Below are 18,319 nucleotides of genomic sequence, written 5' to 3' on the forward strand. Positions count from 1 at the left end.
CTGAGGGGGCGGGGCCAGACGGCGGACGGCCGCGGGGTTCCAGCGAGGGCCGAGCCGGGCAGTGGGAGGTGAGAGGAGAGTTCTGCGTGGACCTGATCCTTGCCCTGTCCTCCCCCGTCCCTTACCCACTTTTTGTGGGGCTGACGACGGGAGCCAGGTCTTGCTCCCTGAGATTCACTTGGTCCTGTCAACCTCCTCGGACCGCATCCCTCCCCCAACCCCTCGCTCACCCCACCCCCCAAACCTGTTCCCACCGGGGTTCTGGCCTCCTGCACCGCCCCTGCGGGTCTGCAAGCTTGGGCCTCACCTCGCTACCGGCTGTCTCATCCCCGCGTCTAGACCTCACCTTCACACCTCAGTTTATTGCTCCTCAGTTTATTACCCCATCCTCCCAAATTTAGGCTTATCCAATTGTTTCACTTCTCCACCTTGCTCCTCAGTTGTTCATCACCACGTCACTGGTTACCTCCCAGTCTTGCCCCGCCCCCTGGTAACTAGACCCCTGCTTCCAGGGAGGGCCACATCCTGTATTTCCTCTCCTCTTCACACTTTGTTTCTACTCTCATTTTCTATCCCTGTACCCTAACGTGACCACTGTCCTGATTACCATTTCTTCATCTGGGTTTACCTTCCATTCCTATTCTTGCCATTCCCCGCTGCCCCCACACTACTTTATATCACACCTATCTTTTCCTGATTGCTAGCATAGCCATCACCCTGCTCCCCGTTATAATCTGTTCCATTTATCTGAGGACTGCCCCTACTTTTCCATCTAAGAATAATAATATTAGATCATGTTTACTGAGCAACCTCCTGTGCTAGAGGCTGTTCTAAGTGATTTTCAGTTTTTCCTTCGTGAGTTGGGTATGAATATTATTACCATCTTGCAGAGGAGGAAACTGAGGCTCAGAGGTTAAGTACCTTGTCCAGAACTACACACATAGTAAGTTAATGAGCCAGAATTCAGAGTCACTGAATTCTGGAAATCTGCATTATATTGCCTCTGTAATACCTCCACCACCTCCTGACCTCATGCCCTACCCTTCAACTCCATGATTACCACCTCCAGCTATACCTGATTTAGACCCTCACCATCCATGTATGATAGATGGGAGATGGGGTCTGGTCTTTTCCTCCCATTATTTTATCTGGTTCCCTAAACCCCTCCTCCTTTCACAATACTCTCATACTTTTCCCATCCAGCCATCTGGATTCGGGGGTCCGCAGCCCAGCCTCCTTTCATCTCTCTTCTCTGTATCTCCCATGGCCCATAGCCCACTCCTTTATATCCACATTCCAGCTTTACTCTGTCATTTATACCCCCTGGCTTGTCCCTCCCCCACCCTGACTTTCCTTACTTGTTCTGGCTCCACTGACTCCCATGCTGCTGTCCTTCCTGCTCATTTGTGTCATTCTTCTGAGTCCTGATCTGTATCCCTCAGACACCCTGCTGTTCTGCCCAGGCTGTCCTGCTTACCAGTCAACTCTTTTTGTTGACATGCCTGCTCTCATCTCATAACCTCTTCCATTTCTTAGACCACTTCGTTTCATCCTCAGCTGTTTTCACTCTATTCTCCATCTCTTATAAATCCTAAAGTATGTTCAAGTTATTTATTTCATCCTATTCTTGGCCCTTCTACTTGGCCCCTAAATTCCATCATGCACCCTACCAGTCACCACCCACCCTATGTGTGTCTCAAGATCCCACCCCCTCCATGTAGTCTTTTCCCTATCTATATTGCCTTTATCTTTCTGTTTGTGTGTCCCAGGTCAGGATGGTGGGGGAACGGCGCACTGGGGACCTCATGGTGCCCTTGGGGCCCCTGCTGCAGGCGTTTCCTGAAGAACTTATTCGACAGCGTCCTGGGCACGATGGGCGTCCTGAATACCTGATTCGATGGCGTGTCCTGAAGTGTGGGGAAGTGGGTAAAGTGGGTGTAGAAGAGGGCAAGGCAGAGCACATCCTCATGTGGCTGTCAGCCCCTGAGGTCTACGCCAACTGCCCCATGCTGTTAGGTGAATGGGCGCTATCTAAGGGACCTCAGCACGAGCCAGCTGGGGGTTCAGGAAGCTTTTCCCGAGATCCAGGAAGCCTGGATGAAGTGGCAATGGGAGAAATGGAGGCTGATGTACGGGCGCTAGTGCGGAGGGCTGCCAGGCAGTTGGCAGAAGGTGGGACCTCGAGCCTCACAGCTGCTGTGCTGCCCACCATCCACGTGCTCAGTGCCTACGCCAGCATTGGGCCCCTCACTGGGGTCTTCAGGGAGACGGGAGCCCTGGACCTGCTCATGCACATGTTGTGCAACCCTGAGCCTCAGATCCGTCGGAGTGCGGGCAAGTTGCTGCAGGCTCTGGCAGCCCACGATGCTGGTAAGAGACAGCCGGGGAGGAAGGCAAGCACTGGAGAGAATGGGGCCATAAGGAGTAAGAACAGAAAGAGGAAGGATTTTCCAACTCTGTAATACCAATTCAGTGCAAAGGAAAAATATAGATTAATAGGCTATTACTTATTAATCTATACAGGATAAAATAATAGGATCTGTTTTGTCTGTCCATTCTCAGTGCAGTAAGAGAGAATAGGGTAGGTTTATATTTTTAAACTGTGGGTTGAGATTCATCAGTTGGTTGTAAAACCAGTTTGGTGAGTTATAACCAACATTTTTAAAAAATATAAAATATTAGTATTAGTACTTAAGTTTTATAGCATGAAATACATGTTTCAATTATATATGTATACATCTACATCAGGCTGCCATGTAAAATGTATATCTTACTGTGAGTCTTAGTCACGAAGTAAAAGCCTTGGGTAGGGGATGGAGAGTCTAGGACAGGCAGAGGGAAAGTATTGGGGATTGAGGAGAAGATACGGATTGGGTGTGGATTACAGGGAGTCGGGCTCACGTCCTTCTGTCACTGAGCCAGCAAGATGGCATCGAGCAGCACATGGATTTTGACAGCCGCTATACTTTGCTGGAGCTGTTTGCAGAGACCACGTCCTCTGAGGAGCACTGCATGGCCTTTGAGGGCATCCATCTGCCTCAGGTACTCTGGTGGCTGTGGGGCAAATGCTGTTCTAGGCCTTGGGCATCATTTCTGAAAATGTAGTTCAGGACTGCCTCAGCACCACAGCCACCTGGGGAGGTTGTTAAAATGAAGGTTCATGCCCCCCTCCCCACTCAGAACTTCTGAGATTAGAACCCAGGAATCTGCGTTTTAAGACATTCCTTGTGTGTTTCTTATATAAATCACAGTTTGAGAACTACAGGTATGTGGATGAGACCTTTATATTTTTCTGTAGAGGATAATTTTGAGGGGAAAGGAGAGGGGCTAAAGCTGGGAGATGAACCTACACCACAGACTGTGTCCTACAGATCCCAGGAAAGCTGCTCTTCTCCCTGGTGAAACGCTACCTATGTGTCACTTCCTTGCTGGATCAGCTGAATAACAATCCAGAGCCAGGGGCTGGAGACCGAGGCTCCCTATCCCCAAGGAAGGAGTTCGCCTGGGAGAAAAGCCGGGGGCAGCGGGAGCTGGAATTCAGTATGGCTGTGGGCAGCCTCATCTCAGAGCTGGTGCGGAGCATGGGCTGGGCCCAGAACCTCGGCGAAAGGGGCATGTCGCCTTCCCGGCCATCCCGGTCCATCTTTCAGCCCTGCGTTTCAGGCCCCAGCCGTTTACTCCCCACCATTGTTGCCACCCCCAGAAAGCAAGAGCGGGCCTTCCGCCAGCGTTACGAATTCTCTAGCCGTAGTGGCTATGGTGAATACGTGCAGCAGACACTGGTGCCAGGGATGCGAGTGCGGATGCTGGATGATTACCAGGAGGTCAGCGCTGGGGATGAGGGCGAGTTCCGGCAGAGCAACAATGGTGTGCCCCCTGTGCAGGTGAGCGAGCGCATGGTGGTTGGTGGGACACTGTTGGGGATCTTTTTGGGTGGCGCATAGCTGGGGCTTCCATGCAGGGGACTCTGGCCGGCCACCCAAGGAGAAAACTCCCAAGGGAACTAGACTGGTTAAAGGGGAATCAGCAGTTGAAGGGGGCGTATTTGGGAGGCTGAGAAAATCTGGCGGGAGTAGGTGGGCTGCGAAGTCAAGGAGAAACTCACACTCAGAAAGCAGAACCCGATATATAGAGATACTCCTGCCCCCTGTTGGTGGAGTTGGCTGGGAGGGAGTGTAGAAGCAGAAGCCATCAGGGTTAGGAAGAGATGAGAGGCAGGGCCTTCCCTGACTTGGGAGGGGAGCCTTTGCTATATGGAAGTTTTCCCAGGCCTGGCCAGGTGTGCATCTGAGGGCTGTGTGCCCTAGGTCTTGGCCCAGCCTGGTCTCTCAAGCCTGCACAACCTGAGCTCAGATGGTGCACCCTCTCTATTCTTCCCTCTGTCTTCCTCCACACTAGGTCTTCTGGCAGTCGACGGGTCGCACCTACTGGGTGCATTGGCACATGCTAGAGATCCTGGGCCCTGAGGAAGCTGCTGAGGATAAAGCTTCAGCAGCTGTGGAGAATGGGGCAGGGGCCGCTATGTTGGGCACAGGTGAGCCTTGGAGGGGACATTGACAGCATGTTTCTGAACAAAGGAGTAGTGGCAGGGATGAAGCCACTCCTGACCAGGAGCTGCCCCAGAGATTCAGAAATCCACTCTATTCCTGGTGGATGCTGAGAGCCCTGTGCCTGTGTTCTCAGCACTTCCCTCCTGGGACTGGAAGCCTGTGGATGGGCTCTACTCTTTGCCATATCTCCAGCCTGAGCCTCGGAAGAATGAGAAATTGGGACACCTGACCCAGGCTGAGTGGTGGGAGCTGCTCTTCTTCATCAAGAAGTTGGACACATGTGAGCAGCAGCCAGTTTTTCAGAACCTTCGGGAGAACCTGGATGAGGTATCGCGTGGTGGGGAGGGAAGTGGTCTGAGACACCTAGGGGGTTTCAGTGCGGTTAGAGGTGGGATTGTCCAAGGGAATTCTAAGTACAGGAGTGCTTAGGAGGAGGCTGGGGCTATAGGTTAGAGATTATGAGGGATCCTGCTGGGGGAGGAGACAAATGCTGTGAAGGCCTGGTATGTAGAAGGTGTGCAGAGCATGGCAAGAGGTAGCCACCCTTTCATTTACTGTCCCTGGGACCTTTGTGTCTGATTGTTCCTGAAATGCATACTCCCTTCTGTTGATAGACCCTGGATGAAAAGGCCCTAGGTGAAATCTCCATGCCCATAGAGGTGGCTGAGGGTCTGCTGCAAATTCTCAGGAATCGGTTTGAGGGGAGCACCCTCAGTGACCTGCTCAACTCCCAGATCTACACCAAGTACGGTTTGCGACCTGATGAACTAAGTGGCTCATCGTCTTCACGAAGTCGCTCCTGTACCCCAGATCCAGAAGAGGAGTCCAAGTCAGATGCCAGGTTCTCAGAGGAAGAGACTGAGTCCACTAGAGCAAAGGCTGAGCCCCATAAAGCAGAGGCAGAGCCTGCCAAGGGAAAAACTGAGCCCCCCATGGCACAGAGTGATTCGCAGCTGTTTAACCAGCTTCTGGTGTCTGAGGGGATGGCTCTGCCCCCTGAGATAAAGGAGGCAGCCAGTGGTGAGTTAGGTGCTGGGAGGGGAGGGCAAAGAAGTTGGAAAAAGTCCTGGGTGGTCCCCAGAGAAGTGGGTAGTCAGGGTAGAGGGAAAGCTGTGGAGTAAGGTCATGTTTGCACAGGAAAATGCTTTGGAAGCATATATCCATCTTCCTTCCTTTGGCCTTGATTATATCTAATCAATCACGGCTCCCTTCAGTATCCCGGGAAAAGGCGGGACCATTTTCCAGAGTATCTTCGTCTTTGTTGTTTGACTATTAAATGCTTTTCACAGAATTGGATAAGTCCTGAATGCAAGCTACAGTAATGAATAATATATTAAAATGTCAGTAGGATAAGTGGACTTGACCTTTAAGGACTTCTAATTTGGGGTGCCATATTTTTTTAAGCCACTACCTTTCCCTCATCAATTTCAGAAATGGCTAGAGCCTTGCGAAGTCCAGGTCCTCGCAGCTCCCTGGATCAGCAGGTGGCGGCTGTTGTGGCTACTGTGCAGATATCCAGCTTGGACCCAAACTTGCAGCTTTCAGGGCTCTATGCCCTCTCTCAGGCTGTGGAGGAGGTCACTGAGAGGGACCACCCTCTGGTCCGTCCTGACAGATCCGTGAGGTTGGAATGGTGGAGAGGGAAGTGGTTTTGGTTTAAGCTGTGGGGGTAGGGGGTGGGAAGCAGTAGGGTGGGAAGGAACTATGAGATCTGAGGAGCAGCAGAGCAGGAGGCTGGAATATAATCATGGTTGGAGGATTTATTCTCTGCTAGGCTCTGTGCTTAAAGTTTTACTTGCATTCTCTCATTAAGTCCTATCACCTGAGAAAGATTCACTCCTATTCTTATGCCATTGTATGGGCAAGAAGACTGAGGCTTAGAGAATTTAACTTGCCCAGAGTTTGACAGAAAGCAAAGATGTGATTCAAACCTAGGTCCTTTTGGCTCTAGAACTTTAGGTGTTTTTTTTTCTTTTCCCTTCTTTTTCCCTCCCTCCCTACTTTCTGTTTTAAAAGGTGTTTGTTTTTTTTTTTACTACTCCTTAATTATATAAATAATACACAAATACATTCTCATTTTAAAAGAACATAGGGTGAAAAGCTAAAGTTTCTTTTCACCACTGTCATTCCAGCATGTATCCTTCAGACCCTCTTTAGATTTACATTTATTGGTGTGTTTAGATATAGAACATTTCCTGAGTTTGTGTTTTAATATATGTAATCACACTCTATGTGTTTCTGCAACTTTTCCTCCACACTCAGTATGCTGAAGGGGCTCTCCATGTCAGTGCACATAGAGCTGCCTGATTATTTTCACTCTGCAATATGATTATGTCCAAGTTCAAGTACAGTGTTCTAATGGATCTGTTTTCCTCACGTCTGCCAACACTGGATATTAGCATATTTTGAGAATCTGTCAGATTGGCAAAATTTTAAATGATTGGTATCTCCTTGTTTTAATTTCTTAGTTCTAATGAAGTTAGGCATATTTGCATGCATTCATTGTGTTTCTTCTGTAAATATTCTGTTTTTACCCTTTGCTCACTTTCTTACTGGGCCTTGTCTTTTTTTTATTGATTTATAGGCATTCTGGATATTAATATGTTATTTATGTTTCAAATATCTTTCCTTTTTTAACAAAATCATATTAACTATTTTCTAAATATAAAATGATTCATGCTCATTGTAAAGAACAGTAGAAAATTATGAAAGTAAAAATCATCTGAAAACCCTTTATACACAGGTAGTCACTGTTAACATTTCGGTAAACATCCTTACTTATATTTCTATTCCTATTCTTAGGTAGTACCTATGTATATTAATTTGTTTGTAAGAAACCATGACTACAGAAGGAGATATATACTTAACCTTTAAAAGATGGCATTTAAAAGACAGCATCATACAAACTCCATATATTTTCCAGGATCAACTGTACAAATAATGGCTTCTTTCCTTTTGCCTGTAAAAAAGAACGTATATGCTTAGGTGTCTGAGTATTTAACCTTTAAAAGACGGCATTTAAATTCCGTCAGCATTTAAATTCGGCCAGCGGGACCCACTCCTTGCCGGGAACTAAAGTTCCCTTTCATCGGATAAAGGTTAATGCGTATTTGACTCACACTGAAGTTTTCATAAAGCACATGAGAAAAGACAGAGAAAAACAGAACTTTCCCAGTATTTTCATTTGCCTTCTTTTCCAGAATTTCTCCTTTTGTGTTCCTTTGCACCATACTTTATAGGCCACCTCCTCAATGTGCATCTCTGTCCCTGTGGAGAAAGATGTCAGCCCTGGTTTATTCCCCTCTTGTGATGCTCACTGTGATCTAGGGATTCTGGAGGTACTTCTTCCTTCCCTTCCGATCAGCATTTCCACTGGACCCTCTCTCTGACTCATGTTGCTTATCTCTTAACTTTGTGGATAGTGCCTTTCATTGTGCTCAAGTTTTAGATTTTCATGTTGTATTTTTCAACTTTTTTATGGCTTCTAGACTTTATGTCCTACTTAAGAGGGTCTATCCTATTCCAGGATTACAAAAATATTTCCCAATATTTTCTAAAAGTATCTCTGATTTTGCATTTGACATTTATTTAAAAATTTTTGCAATTTATTTTTATAAATGAAGTGAAGTGGAGTTCCAGCTTTGTTTTTTTCAGATAGATAGCCAGGTGTCTCCATGTTATGTTTTGCATGGTCCTTTCTGTCTCTTCTGGCTAAGATGCTGCCGTTGCCTCTCTTCTCATCGATTGATCTGTTTGGCCACCCTGTATTATTTCCAGTTTTAAGTATTAAAAGTTTATATTTTGATAACTAGTAGGCAAGTCTGCCATTATCTTTTTTCAAACGTTTTTTACTGTTCTTGCATTTTTTCCCTTCCTGGGCCTGAATATGCCTGTCATCTTTTTTATAAAAGCCTTTTAGCCCTGGCCATGTGTCCAAGTGTTTAGAGCGTCAGCCTGTGGACTGAAGGGTCATGGGTTCAGTTCTGATCAAGGGCATGTACCTTGGTTGTGGCTTTGTTCCCTGGCCCTGGTCGGGGCACATGTGGAAGGCAACCAATCGATGTGTGTCTCTCACATTGATCTTTCTCCCTTTCTCTCTTTCCTCCTCCTCTTCCCTCTCTCCCTTCCATGCTCTCTAAAAAAAAATCAATGGTAAAATATCCTCAGGTGAAGATTAACAAAAAAATGAAAATCTTATAGGCATTTATATTAGAATTACATTGAATTTGTAGACCTATTTGAAGAGATGAGCCAGAGTTTGTAACCATTTTGTTCTGCTGAGTCCTTCATGAAGGGAGGAGCCAGAGACAGACTGCAGAGGAGAGGGGATCAGGAATGAGACTGAGGCAAGAAGAGCAAGTTGGAAAGGGGTGGGGAGTGATAGACTGGAACTTGGTATGTAGCGTTAGGTGGGGAGTCAGGCATGACTCTTGGGGTAGAAAACTCCAGTTTCTCTCCACTCAGAGAGAAACTAGTGAAGACGCTGGTGGAGCTGCTGACCAACCAGGTGGGAGAGAAGATGGTGGTGGTGCTGGCCCTGCGCCTCCTCTACCTGCTCATGACCAAGCATGAGTGGCGCCCACTCTTTGCCAGGGAGGGTGGCATCTACGCTGTGCTGGTTTGCATGCAAGAATACAAGACTTCTGTTTTGGTGCAGCAGGCAGGGCTGGCGGTGAGTGGACTTGGCCTGGTGGGACTGAGCAATGGTCAAGATGGACAGGTTGGGGGACTGCTGACCTTGGGGAGGTACTGTGGTCATTTAGACCAGGGAGGAGACCTTGGGACCAAAGGATGGATTTAAGAGTTTCAGCTGGACATCTTAGAGATTGAGTGCATGTTTGGAGAAAGGGAGAAAGATGTCTTTAAGAGTGATTCCAGCCCGGCTGGCATGGCTTAGTGGTTGAGCATCAACCTAGGATCCAGGAGATTGCAGTTCGATTCCCAGTCAGGGCACATGCCCGGGATGCGGGCTTGATCCCCAGGAGGGGGCGTGCAGGAGGCAGCCGATCAATGACTCTCTCATCACTGATATTTCTCTCTCTCTCTCTCCCTCTCCCTTCCTCTCTCTGAAGTCAATAAAGACTTTAAAAAAAAAAAAAGAGTGATTCCAGGTTTCAAATTGAGCAGCGGGGTGGATGAGGTGGCCATTTACTAGGTGGGAGAATGTTGGAGGAGGAGGTATGGGGAGAAGGTCAGGAGTTGAGTTTTTAGGTATGTTGAATTTTCCATGCCTTTTTAGTTACAGTTAGGGGTCTGGCTAAAGACTTAATATTCTAGATGTGACAAAGTAGTTTTTTACCCTTTGATCTGAGTGGTACCCTTACGTAAAAAATCCTCCCTCCCAGACGTGTGTATAACAAAGCCAATATTTCCATTGTCTTGCCACCCTGGGACCAGAGAATGGGAAAGGGAGGCCCTCATGTAGAGGATCTTAATAGAATTGGCTTCCTGACTTATCCAGACATAAGTGCTGGTTGGTTGTATAAGTTTGAGGTCTAGAATGATGGCCGCGCTCTTCCCTTCCTCTGCATGGTGGCTCTGCCCACTCCTAACTCTGCCTCCACATCCCCTTTGCAGGCACTGAAGATGCTGGCCATTGCCAGTTCCTCAGAGATCCCCACTTTTATTACTGGCCGAGATTCTATCCACCCATTGTTTGATGTGCAGATGACCAGAGAGATCTTCGCCAGCATCGACTCGGCCACCCGCCCGGGCTCTGAGAGCCTGCTCCTGGCTATCCCTGCAGCTGTGATCTTGATGCTGAACACTGAGGGGTCAGGGCATCATCCTCCAAACTTCAGCTCCTGCTAAGCCCCAGTCACCACTGCTCCTCTGCCCAAGTCTCATGCACTCCACAAAATTCCCCTCATGTTGTAACCTCTGGGTGAAACTTTAGTAGTCCTCTCTGACTGTCGTTGGAAGAGAGGCCAAGTGGTTGGGGGTAGGGTGACTCCCAGAGAGCAGAGACACCCTGACTTTCCTTTTTGGGATTGGGAGGAATGACCTGAGGTTGAGGACCCCTGGAGCTCGTTCCTCCCCAGCTGTAGGTCTTCTCCCCTGTATACTTCCTGTTTCCATTGCATTCATTCTCTGTCAATTTCTTCCCGGGTCACCTCCCTCCTCCCAGGTGCTCCTCTGCAGTGAGAAATGGCCTGATCCTGCTCAGCCTGCTTTTGTGCAACCACCACACTCTGGGAGACCAGATTATAACCAGAGAGCTGAGAGACACCTTGTTTAGGCACTCAGGGATAGCAGTGGGGACAGAGCCCATGCCCACCACCCGCACCATCCTCATGATGCTTCTCAGCCGCTACTCAGAGCCAACAGGCAGTCCTGAGCACGCAGGTACCATTGTGCAGGGGGTGGTTCTGCTGAGGAGTCAGTCTGTGCCAGCTTGTGGCCAGGAAGGCTGCTGTTCACATTCTCATACCTTATTAGAAGGACACAGTGAACCTTCAGGAAATGAATGAGGGCTTTGGTGCTCATTCATTTCAGTTCTAAGTAGAACTAAGAGGAGAGGGAGACTTTAGGATAGTTAGAAGGAAATTGCCTTCTCTGAATGGCTTTAGACATGTGAGGATTGCCATCTGTGTGGTCTGGGTTCAGTCCAGTCATACTGGACACCAAAGGTTGGTTGAAGTAACTTATAGAGAGGCTTTCTGTAGAGGAATTGTAATTTACAGTACAGAAAGTTGATAACTAGAAACATGAAATATTGATGTCACGGGGAGGAAACTCTGTGTGTTTAACAAACAAGTGAAAACCCAGAAGTATGGGGGGAAATTGAAATAAGCAGTATGTGGCTTTAGTCTGTGTATCTAAAGCCCCTAGGCTGGTAGTCAGGAATGTTATTATAGCAGCTGACATTTACTTGCGTATGGAACAGCATAGCTCCCATTTAATAATAAAATATAATTGTATGACCACAGGAGATTAAAAATGTGTAAATGTGACAGTGTTTGCCATACTACACATTTCTTTCAGATGTAGCTAGGTATGTATTTGGGGCCAGAAAAGAAAATCCCCTATAGTTTTGTAAAAACTGCAGGCATCCTCCAAATGGGAGAAAAATCTGGGGGTGATTTTCAGGAAGTGCCCATTTCTTGGTTTGATCAATTTGTATGAATCCTCTTCATATGTATTTTCTTCCTCCTGTGTGTCTGGGCAGCAACACTGGAGGCCCCCAGTGCCCAGGGCCAGGATGGATCCCCTGAGCTGCTGATCCGGTCCCTGGTTGGGGGCCCATCTGCAGAACTCCTCCTGGACTTGGAGCGTGTGCTGTGCCGTGAGGGTGGCCCTGGGGGTGCCGTGAGGCCCCTCCTCAAGCGCCTCCAGCAGGAGACCCAGCCCTTCCTCCTGTTGCTGCGAACTCTGGATGCCCCTGGGCCCAACAAAACTCTGCTGCTGACCGCACTGAGGTGAGGGACCTGTCTGGGCACCATGCATGGGCGTGAGGGGAGCTGGCAGACTACAGGGACTTCACATGTTTCCATCCCCTCACCAGGGTCATGACCCGGCTGCTGGATTACTCTGAGACAATGGCCCTCCCCTGGCATGAGGTCTTGGAACCCTGCCTCAACTGCCTGAGTGGCCCCAGTAGTGACTCTGAGGTACCAGAGCCCAGAGGGTGGGAGAGGGAAAGGCAGCCTCTGGGGCCCCGGAGGGCGTAGCGCAGCCTTTCTGGATAGGTCTGGACACTGGGAGAGGTGGGTAAGAAGGAGAAGGCTAATGGCATCTAAAAGTCTCCAGAACTGGACGTTTGAAGTACAGGTGTCCATCTTAGATATTGTGGGTTTGGTGCTAGACTACTGCAATGAAGCAAGTATCACAATAAAGCGAGATGTAATCTTTTTGCTGGTGGAGGGTCTTGCCTTTAATTTGTAAAAACTGTAACATCTGTGAAGCGCCATAAAGCTAAACTCAATAAAATGAGGAGTGCCCATGTAAGCCTTTTGGCTGCACCTGGATTTTAGATTCTGGGTAAGGAGAAGCCCACATTTAGCAATCCAAACATTCCTGCTCTCCACCCTTCAGGGTTTGAGAGGCTCAGGCACCAAGGTTGGCTCTTGAGATAGCTTGGCCCTGGCAGAAAAAAGCCTAGGAAGCTGTACTTGGCTCCTGACAACTTACTCTGGAGTCCCCGCACCCCAGTATTCTATTCCTACCTGTCTTTGGTATTCTCCTTCCCCTGGGCTTCTGAGTTTCTCCAAAATCTCAGCCACGATCTTCCCTTTACTAAACCCACCCCTCAACTCTTACATGGCCTGCCCTTGTTTCCCACGTGTTTCTCTCTGTGGCCCTGGGTTCAGGTTGTTCAGGAGCTGCTCTGCTTCCTGCATCGCCTGGCCTCGGTGCACAAGGACTATGCAGTGGTGCTCTGCTGCCTGGGAGCCAAGGAGGCCCTCTCCAAAGTCCTGGACAAGCACTCGGCTCAGCTGCTGCTGGCCTGCGAGCTTCGGGACCTGGTGACAGACTGTGAAAAGCATGCTCAGCTCTATAGTAGCCTCACCTCTAGCATCCTGGCTGGCTGCATTCAGGTAAGGCGGCTTGTGGGTAACAGAGCTAAGGGAGACATAAGCCAGAGCAGGGGAAGGGGATTCAGCGTGTGTCCCCGTTTGGTATCCCTGTTTGACATGAGTGGTAGCAAATCTGGGGTATTTGTTTCTCAACCTTTACCCCACATGCTCCTGTTCTTCCAAAACTTGAGGAAAAGTAGGTTGAGTATTCTGTTGCCCCTTGACTCTTTCTCCATACATGTCTTTTATTTTGTTTGTTTTTCTGTGTTTTCCCCTCTTCCCCTTTCCTTTCCCTCTCTTGTTCCGGCTGCAGATGGTGCTGGGCCAAATCGAAGACCACAGGCGAACCCACCAGCCCATCAACATCCCATTCTTTGACGTGTTCCTCAGGCATCTCTGCCGGGGTTTGTGCCCACCTGCTTTCTCCTGGCTCCCACCCCAGTATCTCTTCTCTTCCCTTCCAGCTTTCTGGTCCCTTTCCTTTTTTCTCAACTAACCGGGCTGTGATCGCCACCCCTTCCCACTGCCCCCAGGCTCCAGTGTGGAAGTGAAGGAGGACAAGTGTTGGGAGAAGGTGGAGGTGTCCTCCAACCCACACCGGGCTGGGAAGCTGACGGACCGCAACCCCAAGACCTACTGGGAGTCCAACGGCAGCACTGGCTCCCACTACATCACCTTGCACATGCACCGTGGTATTCTTGTTAGGTGCGTACCCCATGCACACCCCATCTGTAATCCCCGAGGGACACACTCAAACACATTTTGTGCAGTGAATAGACAGACACATAAACCTGTGCTAGTATAGACATCCCCTCACCCTGAGCCTGGTGACTCGCTCCCCAACAGGTTCAGATGTCACTCCCTGTGCTTGGTGTTGAAGGAGATCAACAGCTTACTTAGCCACTCTGTGGGCATTCGTCTAATGTATACTCGGTGCCAGGCACTGTGCAATGATATGGAGCTATAAGGACAATACGTATGGGACCTGTCATCAGGGCACTTGTGGTCTAGTTGGGGAACCAGGCTGGAAAATCAGTAAGAGTGTAGAGTAAGGAAAAGCATGGTCGACATGTGCACTGGATCATGAGGCCAACTGAGAGGTTAGAAGGAGAGGTAGGCTGGGCTGAGTTTTAAAGTAGAAAATAGCAAGATAAAGAGGACAGCCCAGCTGGGCGTGGCTCAGCGGCTGAGCGTCGACCTGGGATCCAGGCGATCGGGGTTCGGTTCCCAGTCGGCACATGCCCAGGTTGCGGGCTCGATCGATGACTCTCTCATCATTGATGTTTCTGTCTCTCTCCCTCTCCTTTCCTCTCTCTGAAATCAATAAAGATATATTAAAAAAAAAAGAAAAAAAAAAAAAGAGGACAATGGATATTCTAGGCAGAGGGACAGCATGTGAGCAAAATGAAAGTAAGAAACAGTGGTGTATTTGGGGGAACTTTAAATAAATGTATTTGGTTGGAATGATGGGTATGTGTCGTGAAGCAGGAGATGAACCAGCAATGTAGGCTGAGCCAAATCACGAAGAGTTCTGTGAGCTAAGAGGTGTGAACTTTATTTTGAAATGTGGGAGAGCCACTGAAGGGTTTTAAGAAGGAAAGAGACAAAACTAGATTTTTTATTATAATTTTTTCAAAATATGTTTTTATTGATTTCAGAGAGAGAAAGGGAGAGGAGGGAGAGATAGAAACATCAATGATGAGAGAGTCATTGATTGGCTGCCTTCTGCACGCCCCCTCCTGGGGATGGAGCCCACAACCCGGGCATGTGCTCTGATGGGGAATCGAACTGTGACCTCCTGATCCTAGGCCGCTGCTCAACCACTAAGCAACACCAGCTGGGCAAAACTAGATTTTTTAATTTAGAAAACTCACTCTGGCATTATGGGAGTTGGGTTGGAGGCCAGCAGAAAAAGTGAAAAGTTTATGCAGTATTCTAGTTGAGAAATGATGACTGTCTTCTGTTAGGCCGAGGGAATAGGAAGAGCCAGGAGGTGATAGACTGGGAGATCTTAGGTGGAGTCTACAGGACTTGTCACTGACCTGATGAGGGAAGCCAGGAGAGGGAGACATCACAGGGCAGTGTTCCAGCTGTGGTACTGGATGGATGGCAGTTTTCTTTCCCAGGGAAGAGAAGTAGGAAGAGCAGGTTTCTGCGGACAGATGATCATCCCATTTGGGCACATTGACTTTGAGGTGCCTGTAGGGCATGACATGGAAATGTCTGTGGGACATTCAGTGTGAAAGCTCAGGAGAGGAGTATAGGGTAGAGATATGGATTTGGAGTCATTAGGGTATTAATTTTCATTTGAAAGTATGAGTTTAAGTGAAATCCCTTGGAATATAAATGCAAGAGCAGAGGATCTAAAGAAGTGGTGGGTTGAGGTCGTTTTGAACTAAGCTCAGGGTCCTGATTCTGACTGATTCCTTTCTCCTCTCCCAGGCAGCTGACTCTGCTGGTGGCCAGTGAGGATTCCAGTTACATGCCAGCCAGGGTGGTGGTATATGGGGGTGACAGCACCAGCTGCCTCAACACTGAGCTCAACACGGTGAAGACCCTTGTGATCCCCCTCACCTTATTCCATATCCTGCTGTTTGTCCCAGGGCCTTATCAGAAGGACCCAACCCCTGGGGAATTCCCATATCCCTGCCTCCTTGTAAGCAGTGAGTGGAAATAGAGCTGTGGAGCCGTGTGGATCCATGAGCTCAGTGCTGGAGCAGTGCAGGCACACACCATCACAAACTTGGTTGCTGTCAGCAGTCTTCAGCCCCACCTTTGGAGGTGACAGCTCTTCGTCTTCTCCCTTGCCCCTGCCAGGTGAATGTGGTGCCGTCTGCCAGTCGGGTGATCCTCCTGGAGAACCTGAACCGCTTCTGGCCCGTCATCCAGATCCGCATAAAGCGCTGCCAGCAGGTAGGGCGAGGGCAGAGGTGGGGGCCTGGGCATCAGGAGGAAGCACAGGGTCTTCATAGATTCTGGCTTTCCCAGTATTTGAGGGCCAGGCTCAGGCCAAGATTCCTTCTTGGTCTGGTTGGGGATGGCCCAGGAACCTGTTGAGTCCCAGAGATATAGGACTGTCTCGAGTAGCTCTAGGGAACTTGAGATGTGAGGCCAGGCTTTGGGAGTGGTGGCTTAGGTGACAGATAAGTCTGTGCATGTTACAGGGCGGCATCGACACCCGAGTTCGGGGTGTGGAGGTCCTGGGCCCCAAGCCCACTTTCTGGCCACTATTCCAAGAGCAGCTATGTCGCCGCACATGTCTCTTCTACACAATTCAGGCACAAGCCTGGAGCCGGGACATAGCGGAGGACCGCAAGCGCCTCCTCCAGCTCTGTCCCAGGTGGGTGATGCAGGAAGTGGGCAGGGTTGAAGGCAGGAGGGGAGGTGGTTAAGGGAGCAGGACACTGTAAAGGGGATATGCTCCTGAGGGAGTCTGAAAGGTAAAGCATTGGGCCAGGGCATGAGGGGAGAGTGAACATACAGGTGAGAAGGATGTGCTGCTAGGGAAGAGCTAGGGGAGGGGCCGAGCCTGGGGTGAGTAGGAGTTGACTGCACTCCAGGGAATCTGTGCCTTTGGCCCTGGACCACACACTATTTATCCCCAGACTGAACAAGGTTTTGCGCCACGAGCAGAATTTTGCGGATCGCTTCCTCCCTGATGATGAGGCTGCCCAGGCGCTGGGCAAGACCTGCTGGGAGGCCCTGGTCAGCCCCCTGGTGCAGAATATCACCTCCCCCGGTAACCATCCCGACCCCTGGCCCCACTAACCAGCTCCTTGTCACTATTCCCAGGGACTGTCTGGGTTAATGCTCTTGGTTCTCTTGGTTCCTGTCTTTACCCCTGAAGGCCTGTCACCCCAGTGTTCCTTTCCTTCCTCCAGAAATTCCTCCCTGAGACTCTGGTATTTGAGTCTTCCCTCCACCTCACCCCCAGCCTGTTACCATGTCCCCAGACCGAGCTGAAGCAGGCCTCGGTGGGAGGGGGGCTATGGTTGTGGTGTCCCTCCAAACCTTTTTGTACAATTGCTCCTCTCTCCTCCTGGGCTGTCCGTTCCCCCATTTCCCATGGAGACCTGTTCTGACCTATCTTTTAGACGCGGAAGGCGTGAGCTCCCTGGGATGGCTCCTGGGTCAGTACTTAGAGCAGAGGGAGAGCTCTCGGAACCCCCTGAGTCGAGCAGCATCCTTTGCCTCTCGAGTTCGTCGCCTTTGCCACTTGCTGGTGCATGTGGAGCCTCCTCCTGGGCTTTCTCCTGAGCCGTCTGCTAAGCCCTGTAAGTCCCAGCCGTGGCAGTGGAGCTGAGAATCTGGGCAGTGGTATTATTTGGCTCCTCCCCTCCTGGGTTTTGCTCTTCCTTGCTGCTTTGTTATGGGCATTTCCCAGGGTCAGTATCCAAGACCCCGGGACATACCCGGGGGCTGAGATGAAACTCCTTGCTTTGTCCTGTCTCCACAGTCAGCAAGAACAGTAAGCGTCAGGATCGGAGCCCCGGACCTTCACCAGTTCTTCCAAGCAGTAGCCTGAGGAACATAACTCAGTGCTGGCTAAGTGTGGTGCAGGAACAGGTGCGCAGAAGGAAGCTGAACTCGGAGGAAGGGGTGGTCTGTTAGGCTGGCCGAATACTGGGACTTTCCTTTTTTTTTGTTAATCCTTACCCGAAGATATTTTTTCCATTGATTTTTAGAGAGAGTGGAAGGGGAGGCAAGGCAGGGGGACAGAAACATCCATGTGAGAGAGACATATCTATTGGTTGCCTCCAGCACATGCCCCGAGGGGGGCTGGGGAATTGAACCCTCAACCTAGGTATGTGCCCTTTACCAGGAATCAAACCGCACCCTTTGGTGCACAGGCCGATACTCTAACCACAGAGCTACACCAGCCAGGGCTGGGACTTTCCTTTTATATTTCTTGCTTTTTCTCCTCAGGTCAGCAGGTTCCTGGCTGCAGCCTGGAGGGACCCAGACTTTGTGCCCCGTTACTGTGCACTCTATGAGCACTTGCAGAGAGCAGGCTCAGAGCTCTTTGGGCCTCGGGCAGCCTTCACGCTGGCCCTGCACAGTGGTTTCTCCGGCGCTTTGCTGCAACAGTCCTTCCTCACTGCTGCTCACGTGAGTACCACCAGACTCCCAGTCAGCAGGGCTGTAAGCTCATGCCAAGGCTCATCTCTCTCTCTCTGCCCTTTCATCTCCTTTCACTCCCCACTCTCCTCCACTCCCTTTTCGTGGTTCACCGGTCCCCTTTCCATTGCCCCA

General features: G+C 49.6%; 2 protein-coding genes across 4 annotated transcripts in view; one reads left to right on the plus strand and one right to left on the minus strand.

Annotated features, from left to right (window-relative positions):
* CUL9 (cullin 9) overlaps window positions 1-18,319 on the plus strand; it is a 34,883-nt gene continuing 16,564 nt past the window's right edge. For 2 of the 3 annotated variants that reach the window (XM_081140982.1, XM_081140983.1), the window contains exons 1-23: window positions 1-68; window positions 1,770-2,370; window positions 2,888-3,042; window positions 3,372-3,884; window positions 4,399-4,534; window positions 4,684-4,877; window positions 5,165-5,570; window positions 5,982-6,174; window positions 9,015-9,222; window positions 10,128-10,324; window positions 10,678-10,895; window positions 11,719-11,968; window positions 12,055-12,160; window positions 12,860-13,087; window positions 13,380-13,470; window positions 13,600-13,771; window positions 15,509-15,614; window positions 15,884-15,979; window positions 16,231-16,406; window positions 16,672-16,805; window positions 17,161-17,340; window positions 17,523-17,632; window positions 17,993-18,175. In XM_081140982.1, the coding sequence (XP_080997108.1) occupies window positions 1,776-2,370; window positions 2,888-3,042; window positions 3,372-3,884; window positions 4,399-4,534; window positions 4,684-4,877; window positions 5,165-5,570; window positions 5,982-6,174; window positions 9,015-9,222; window positions 10,128-10,324; window positions 10,678-10,895; window positions 11,719-11,968; window positions 12,055-12,160; window positions 12,860-13,087; window positions 13,380-13,470; window positions 13,600-13,771; window positions 15,509-15,614; window positions 15,884-15,979; window positions 16,231-16,406; window positions 16,672-16,805; window positions 17,161-17,340; window positions 17,523-17,632; window positions 17,993-18,175 (4,647 nt within the window). In that variant the 5' untranslated portion in view covers window positions 1-68; window positions 1,770-1,775. The remainder of the gene's footprint in view (window positions 69-1,769; window positions 2,371-2,887; window positions 3,043-3,371; window positions 3,885-4,398; window positions 4,535-4,683; window positions 4,878-5,164; window positions 5,571-5,981; window positions 6,175-9,014; window positions 9,223-10,127; window positions 10,325-10,677; window positions 10,896-11,718; window positions 11,969-12,054; window positions 12,161-12,859; window positions 13,088-13,379; window positions 13,471-13,599; window positions 13,772-15,508; window positions 15,615-15,883; window positions 15,980-16,230; window positions 16,407-16,671; window positions 16,806-17,160; window positions 17,341-17,522; window positions 17,633-17,992; window positions 18,176-18,319) is intronic. The other variant, XM_081140984.1, reaches the window with a different exon arrangement.
* The window catches only part of DNPH1 (2'-deoxynucleoside 5'-phosphate N-hydrolase 1), a 33,648-nt gene continuing 22,763 nt past the window's right edge, over window positions 7,435-18,319 (minus strand). Inside the window, exons 5-6 of the mRNA XM_081140985.1 lie at window positions 15,109-15,265; window positions 7,435-7,509 (exon numbers count right to left, since the gene is read on the minus strand). The gene's annotated coding sequence lies outside the window, so the exon portion shown is untranslated. The remainder of the gene's footprint in view (window positions 7,510-15,108; window positions 15,266-18,319) is intronic.

The sequence above is a fragment of the Miniopterus schreibersii genome (assembly GCF_964146895.1).
Source record: "Miniopterus schreibersii genome assembly, chromosome: 6".
NCBI lineage: Eukaryota > Metazoa > Chordata > Mammalia > Chiroptera > Miniopteridae > Miniopterus > Miniopterus schreibersii.